An 8,658-nucleotide genomic window follows, 5' to 3' on the forward strand; every position below is an offset into this window, starting at 1 on the left:
CATCCAAGAAATTAAAAATATTTCTTCCCAAGTCTGCCCCCTTCCTGTGAACTCACAAGCATTAAAAATAGAAAAATATGCAACCTAATCTTTTTAGGTTTTCCAACCAAATATTTTCCAATAATTATGATATTTAATAAAAAAAAGAAATTATTTTTTCAAATTAGAAAAATCAAAAATGTTTGTCTCTCCCTCATGTGATATATAAAATTAAAATAAAATCCCAAATTCATTTAAAAAAAAAAAAAAAACTATATCCAACATATTTTAAACTCGCTTTTCTAATTTAATTAATTTTCTTAAATAATTAAAACCAACCTTTCTATTTTTAAAAAGGCAAAGAGATTAAATTAATTTAAATCTTTCCTTTCCAAAAGCATAACTAAGTAAATTAATCCATTAAAATTAGCCATTAAATTGCACTAGCTACCAATTTGAATTGAGCAATTCTAAATAACGATTAATCGAATAAATGGAACCTATTTAATTTAGTCCCTTAATTTTTAATGCATAACACAACTTAATTAAATAAAATAAAAATGATTAATTACTCAATTTAACCACACACACAAAACATGCAATCCAAGAAAGCCAAACAAAGAGACGACCTGCATACCCAACCAAAGGAATATTGACAGATGATTGACGATGCTCACTTGAGCACGACTAGGGTCACATGAAGGTCTCCCGATCACCTAATCCAATTTTCTAAGGGTTAATGAGGAGCACTCAAACCTGTGAATCCAGGTGAAGATGAACCTCGCACCCATGCAGTACTGTACCTGCAATCTCATGCAACCATGAATCACACATGCATATATATATATATATACATATATAATAAAAAGTGTTAGCCCAAGATTAATAGCACAATTTAGGAGAAATAATAAACTTACATACGAATTGATGTGAAAATCACATTAGCAGGTATGCACAAGAATTAAAACATCTGACTATAACTTGATTACATGATAACTAACCAAGATTAAAATCTGATTAGGGCATGGGTACTACAATGTATGTAGGTAGGTATGCATGTTTGTGTATGTTTGTATGTAGGTTTGTATGTATGTGTATGTGTGTATGTAGGTATGTATGTGTATGTATGTATGTAGGTTTGTATGTATGCGTGTAGGTATATATGTATGTATGTGTATGTATGTGTGTAGGTATGTATGTATGTGTGTATGTGTATGTTTGTGTATGTATTTGTATGTATGTGTGTATTTATGTACATGTATGTATTTATTTTCTAATATTCTAAACTAATATGATAGAATAAATACAAATATATATATATATATATATATATATATATATATATATATATATATATATATAATTTATTTTTTTTAAACTTTAAAAAAAAAATTGCTAACAAAAAATAAATTTTCTATTAAAAAATATTTAAAAAAAAACAATATAAATTAATATGATAAAATAAATACATTTAAAAATAAAAAAATAAAAAAGGTACTTACCATCGAAACTCTTCCAGCTAGATCTCTGGGATTTTTTGTGCCCTCCTGCTCAACTCCAAGCCGCTCAATGCAAAATGAGGGGCTTGGGCAGATTTCAGCTCTTATATAGGGCAAGCAGGTTTCTGTCGGAACCCCCTTGTCATGCAAGCGCTACGTGGTTGCCAAATCGGTCCAGCCGGAAGCGTTTCAGCCGAACAAACATTGTTAGCCTAAGGTGCGACACAGATCCGTACGATCACCCTATTGTTCTTGAGGAAAGTTATAAATTGTATGCAAGTAGCAACATAAAGACTTTGTACTTCATTTGTTATTTGAAAAGTATTAGTGGAAAAGAGTTATTTGTAAAAGGTTGATAGGATAGTTGTAAGAAGAAGACTTTGAGCTTCATTGCTACTTTCCCATGTCCCATAAATTATTTTCAGAAAAGGAAGCAATGGGAGGCTTTGTACTCTTATGGACACTTTGCTTCTAATTAGTATAAATTTTTGAATTATCGTAAGTGAGAATTGTTTTGAAACTTAAAGAAATAAATCCATTCTAGATAGAGAATTGGGAAAATACTTACTCTGAAAAAAGAGAAGTGAAATTGTATTATCCTGGATTAATGTAAAGCTAGCAGGTAGAATAATATTAAATATAGTTTGCAGTAGAAAGGGGGAGTCTTCCCTTATAAATAGGAGAGACCATATCTTGCCTTCTAAAGGATATATTGTCTTGCATACTATGGTGAAACCCACATTTTGTAAACCTCCTCGAGTTTACAAAATTTTCACCCAACAACTTGATAGTTTTAAGAGTCTTTTCAACAAATCCAATTTGCACATATCCTAGCATCATTGCATTTCATGAGACCACATTTCTTTCAAACATTATGTTAAACAAATCTAATGTTTTATCTATGCTTCTATGTTCTCCATATAGGTTTACGAAAGTAGTTGCAACTACAACAGTTGGCAGGATTTCCTTCTTGTAGTTGTTCCCCTTCCACACCCTTTCTCTATATTCTTCTCCCATCATCTGTAAAGAAAATCCTCCATCTTTAAGCTTTAATATTTCTACATACATATATGCCAGGGAAATCACAATAACCTCCCATCAAATCCTCTTTTTCTCTATGAGCACCTACACACTCTTTGATGAAAAAGCCTCTATCATTTATGATTTGGGGGATGTTCATTGCTTATTCATGACCTCTCCCTCTTTTCTCTATCCATCACACCCCTAATCTCATGTTTTCCTCCCAAAAATTCCGAGTCAATTTCATCAATTGGTTCTTCGAGAGATCCATTCTAATGAGTTTGAATGGGTAGCTCTACCTTAGGAGGGGCTTGATAATGGTTTTCTTCTTCTTAATTAGGGTTAAAATGAGTAACTTTTTCTTCTTCAAAGGTTATAGTTTCATTATCTTAGAATTATCTAGACTTTGGAGTAGCATATTTTGGTTTTTTGTTCCTTGAGCTCTAACTCTTTTTTATATTTTACTTGTGTGAACTCATCAATTTTAGCTCAATGGATATTTTATTTGATTTTTATGATTAAAAGGGAAGTCCTATGAAAAGTGTTTGTATTCATGACTAACAAACATTTTAAGGGGAGAATCTCATAATCTAATATTTGGTTTTACATCTAGTACATAACCTTAACCCTTATGGCTTCAAGAAGACCGTTTTTTATATATACTCTAACACAAATACAAGCACAAGAAACATTCGATTTTTTTGGAGTGTAATCAAGAATTTTTCCATTTTTGTATCCAATTAAATTTCTAGAGAAGATTTATTCCAACAATGCAAAGGGAGACATGGTAGTGTTACCTAGACCTTATATCTTCAAAGACATGATCAACATTGAGCAAAAATGGGCTAACCTTAAATTAAAAAATAAAGTACTTGAGCCCATGAACTATAAATCTCCTTGGAAGATAGTGTCCTATTCTTCTTTAATTTCTACAATAATAAAAAAATAGTCTTGTTTTTACAGCAAAAGTTTATATGTGAAAATTTTGGACCCTAAAGCCATAGAGATCCATTTTCTACCACAATAGACATCCATTTTCTACCACAATGGGGCTCAAACATTTGAATCCCTATTAATCTTGAAGTAGAGTGCAATCTAATAGAGTGGTAATGGAGTTCAAAACATTTTCTAGAGCACTTTGACTCTTGGTGTAGATTCCAATCAAATCATGAAAGCATTCAAGACAATTGAAGAAAGTCAAGATAAAAACTTAAATGATTAAATGTATTAATTTTTGAAAGTAACTTGCTTTTGAGAAGGCCAAAACTAACATTCTTGACCATAGACATGAGAAGATACATAAGAATTGAGCAATATACCTTCTTACCATTACCTTCTTACTATTGAAAATCTGAAGACATGAGAAAAATGCACTCCCATTCAATGTAAGATGTAACCACAAATCCTTATTCTTCATCTATTTACAATACAACATTTTTTAACCCGAAGCCTACCTTAATGAACCTCCTTATCATTTCTAATAGCTACTATCACCGAACATAACTTATAAGAAGCTTCTTTAAAAATAAAAATCAATAAGAGAATTATTACCATTAAGGGTCGAATTCGAAATTTCTAACTTAAAAACATAGGTCGGCAAATTAGTTCGCACATTCCATTCAATCTCTCAAAGTGATATAAAGTAAGAATTGAAAAACATTTTTATTGAATTTCTATTCGAAATAGATTTCTAACATTCTTTGTGACTCTGTAGCGAATAAAGTTTCTGTATACAAGCCTGGATCAGAAGCAGCATTTATTTTCGAATTACTATCAATTTTTTATATGACCATGGCAGAGAAAGGGAAGGGTTGTTCAGAAGTTTACAACATTGCCCACAAACTTGATAGTCGTGAGATTGGCAAGAGGTTGGCTTCGACAAATGCTCATCCTCAGATTAAGTTCCGCAATTTTCAATTGCAGGAAGAGTTTGATACAAATCAACCATCCAAGATTGTAGAAATACTTGCAGCTCGCAGTATTATATTTGCTTTGACACAATCAGGCCATTGTGCTGCATTTGATAGACACACAAATAAAAGGCTTTGTTACTTGAATTTAAATCCACGTGAACAAATTCGAAAGCTGCACTATAACAAGAAAAATAATTATCTCATCACAATATCAATGCTTCCGATAGATTCTCAACCAGATGCTTCCCATGGATTCTCAATGAAGTGCAGAACAACCCCACTTGAGTACATTAGAAGGGCTCAACCAGATGTTGGCTTTACTTTCTTTGAGTGTGAAAAGCTGACTTGCACTGGTTTCGTAATGTTCGATAGTATCAATGGGAAAGGTATTACTTTTTCAGGTCAAGATCATATTTACAAGGTGTTTGATTTGAAAAACTATACACACTTGTACTCCATATCTGCCAAAGAAATTGAAGAAATAAAGATCAGTTCTGATCAACTGCTCTTAGTATCAAAAAGAACTGCTTGTGGAAGCCATCTTCCTCTGAAGATCTTATCTATAGAGGATGGCAAAGTTTTAAAATCTTTTCATCATGCAGTACTACCCAATAAAACGGTACATTTTGTTGAGCTGTGTCATGACAAGATATTCGTAAAACAAGAGAATGAATGCCTGCAAATGGTTGATGTTCAGAGTGAAAAGATGATTGAGTTGAGAAATCAAGAGCTTGAGAAGTCTTCAACATTTATTTTCTTGAATGAGAAACGATTATTCTTGACATTTCATAGTGGGATCGTTTTTGTATGGAGCTTGCAAGGAGATCTGGTTGCATCTTACAGAAACCACTTGCTACGGAATTTTCCTCGTTGCACCGTTCAATTGATTCATAATGAAGAGCTACTGCTTTCTTACAACAAAATCCGTAAGTCTGATAAAACAAATTGCTCAATAAACATTATTAACAGCTTGACTGGAAATTGCTGTGCTACGATTGGTGGCGATGACCCAGATGTGGGTACTAGTTGCAGGAATCAATCCAATCTGTCACTAATCCAGAACACCTTTCAAGATGCACTTGATAACGTTACTGCATTGTTCTATGACAAGGAAACAAATGAAGTTTATACAGGCAATAAAAGAGGGTTCGTACATGTCTGGTCAAACTAAATGTTAATGGAAATTCAATGATTATTTTGAATTATAAGAATTTAACGATAGTTGGACTTTCTCCTGTTTGGAATAAAATTTGAAAATGTCCATTACATTCATATTTGCTTGTCCAGATGACTTCCATGACAGTCCCAAGAATTGGAATTAAAGCATTAACCAAAAAATATCTGAATATCTGTATTAATTAATTTCAGATGTAAGAAACGTTAATTAACCTATTATCATTGGTCATCATTCATTGATAGTGTGAGTAAAATAATTTATTTTGTTATGATTTTAAAAAATTGACATCTTGATTGTTTCATAGATAAATTGAAATCTAAAATTTTAATGACAGATGTGGAAAGTTTGGTTCTACTATGGAATCTCATGGAGTGCAATCAACTAGCCTGGACTAAATACTCACCATTTTGTACAAAATATTTGAAAGAAAGTTGAACCTGAATTGGAGAGAAATGCTTTGCCACAATCGCACCTCATTGCAACGAATTTATTTTTTAGCATTTAAGACAAAAATCCCTTCCGTTATGCTTTAATGGATACCCATACACTGTTCCAAAGCTCCCACCTTGATACATGCCGAGGGGATATTCGCAAAGGCTGTCGAATCTGACTTTACGTCTGTCAATTGCGTTAGCTTAGAAGTTTGTTAAGACTTCTCAAAATATCCATTCTGTATATATCCTGCAATTATTGCAGTGACATTAATGAGACCAAATCTTTTCGAGGCATTCTGCTAAACAATTCACCTGTCGTGTCCGTGCTTCTACATTTTGCATAGACGTCTGCCAGGGCATTTGTAACTATAGCATCTGACAGAACCTCTCTATCCTTTGTGCTTTAATGGAAGTCCATTCCCTGCTTCAAATCTCCCGTTAACTATAGCATCTGACAAAACCTCTCTATCCTTTGTGCTTTAATAGAAGTCCATTCCCTGTTCCAAATCTCCTATTTCGGCACAATCAGGGAGGATGCTAGTTAAGGTTGTGAAAATTGGACTTTATACCTGCCAATTGCATTTTCCTTTTCAACAAATCCATTTTGTGCATATCCTGCAATCACTGTAGTCCACGAGGACACATCTTTTCAGGCATTATGTCAAACAGTTCATATGCCTTGTGTCTATGCTTCCACGTTTTTGAAGCGTTCGGGCTACCTGCGGGCATTGTTTTGGCAGGTCAAGCATATGAAAATGGCTTGAGCAGAATCGCGTGATACATTCTCGGTAGGTAGAAGTACTTCAAAACTTACAATGTGTTAACATTTTCCGTGTTGGAATGAACAGCGGGAACACAGATGCATCATAGTTTGTGTACTGTGTCTACTCTGCTTTAAGAAGGCTAAATTTGGATACACCAGACTTCACTATAAACAGCTGTAAATTGTGGACTTCAACAAGTAATTCCCTTCTAAAGGGAAAACTTAAACATGCAATAAACTTGTACAGCAGATGTTTTTGGAATCTTATGTTATTGCGGTCATCCAATTGATTGCTGGAGCGAAGAAAAGAAAGGAAGATTCGGATATCAGAGGGAGAACATTTCTAGAAGACGGGGAGAATGCAAAAATCTCAGATGAAATAAACAAATAAGTATTTGGAGGGTTATAAAACCCTAATTCAAACCTAAACTTACAAACAAAAAAGGTATGGGTGCGCAGAACCAGGAGATAAAACCCTAATTCGACTAAGGGAGAAAGCGCTTTTAGCAAATGGGCAAGCCAGTGACCACCTGTGAAAAGATTCTAGGAATTGTGTAAGGAAAATTAGGGAACAGATGAAAATTAGATTGCTACTAAAAAGCTTCTATTTAATCGTAAGTCAGTCAATGGTTAAAAAGAAAGAAATCATTAGCGGAGTACCATGGATGATGGACCATGAATTGGGAACCAGAATTTGATCTTCTACGCCATAATATGGATTCATCTGTACAATATCGCATCAGAATATCGGAAGATATCAACCCTCAGCAGAATTGAGAACAAGGGCTGCAGAGCAGTGCAGTTCCTGCCCAAGTTTGGAAGAGCAATATTATGTTTCTGTGTTTTGTTTGTATAATGTTAAATATCAAAATGTTAATTTTTAGATGGTCTTTCAATTATTTTTTAAAAATATTTTTTAAATTGTATTTTAGTAAGTAATATTGTTCTTGCTACATGCATTATGTCTATTCCATATTCAATCTCATCAAGTCTATGACATAGATGGACACTCGGAAGAGTCAAATCTATAGATTGTATCATCAATGTAATAATAAGAATGAGTGTAGTCGAAGTTTGCTTTTTATTAAGCAAAATCTAGAATTGATCGATAGATTAAAGGGGTGTCGATAATGTTAGTTGAGGTCATTGAAACACGTGCAAACTTAATGGAGAGCATATTTGAGAATGTGTGAATTAATTTAGAATTTGAATTGGAATCTAATTGAATAACTTAATTTGAGAAAACTGAGATGAAAAAGAACTCTTGGGGATTGACTCTAAAACTTATAGTTCACCTTAGACATTTAAGAATGTTAAATAAGTAAATGTTGTAATTGGTGTTGTTTAAACAACCATGGAGTTCAGTTCTCGCTGAAATTGTTATCTAGACATGTATTTGTATGTTTGTGTCATGTTAATTGGTTCATAGTTATCTATATCTATGATATCCTCTAATGATGTTATTGAATTATATGTCCCGAATGCAACAACAATGAAAATTATATCAAACTAGTCATTAAGCAAAAATGTTGTCAACTTGTAAGGAACATGAAAAATAGGCAATTAGTTAGTCAATTGTACCTAATGAGAAATTGTTTGGGATTCTTGCACCTTGTCACTTCAAACATTATACAATAAACAATTATTATGAGTTTTGCACAAAATCAAGAATATAATACAAGGGAACCTATTATCAATATAAAATTCATATAGCTTTACATTTTAACAAATACAAGAAAAGTTGACTAATATTAGAAGATTAAGGAAAGATAAACAAAGAGTGTTATTTATTTTAATTTAAGTATATGCTTATACAATGTTTTTATCTCTTGATGAAACATCATTCTAAAAATTGTATTCGAATTTGGTGCAT

The 8,658-nt window shown here is 32.8% G+C and overlaps 1 protein-coding gene across 1 annotated transcript; it reads left to right on the forward strand.

Annotated features, from left to right (window-relative positions):
• The first annotated feature begins 4,289 nt into the window (after positions 1–4,289).
• Positions 4,290–5,582, forward strand: LOC131068282 (uncharacterized). The gene has a single exon (XM_058003450.2). It carries the CDS (start codon positions 4,290–4,292, stop codon positions 5,580–5,582), a length of 1,293 nt encoding a protein of 430 aa, XP_057859433.2.
• Positions 5,583–8,658: the final 3,076 nt, after the last annotated feature.

This window comes from Cryptomeria japonica, chromosome 11, assembly GCF_030272615.1.
Source record: "Cryptomeria japonica chromosome 11, Sugi_1.0, whole genome shotgun sequence".
In the NCBI taxonomy this organism is placed as follows: Eukaryota; Viridiplantae; Streptophyta; class Pinopsida; order Cupressales; family Cupressaceae; genus Cryptomeria; species Cryptomeria japonica.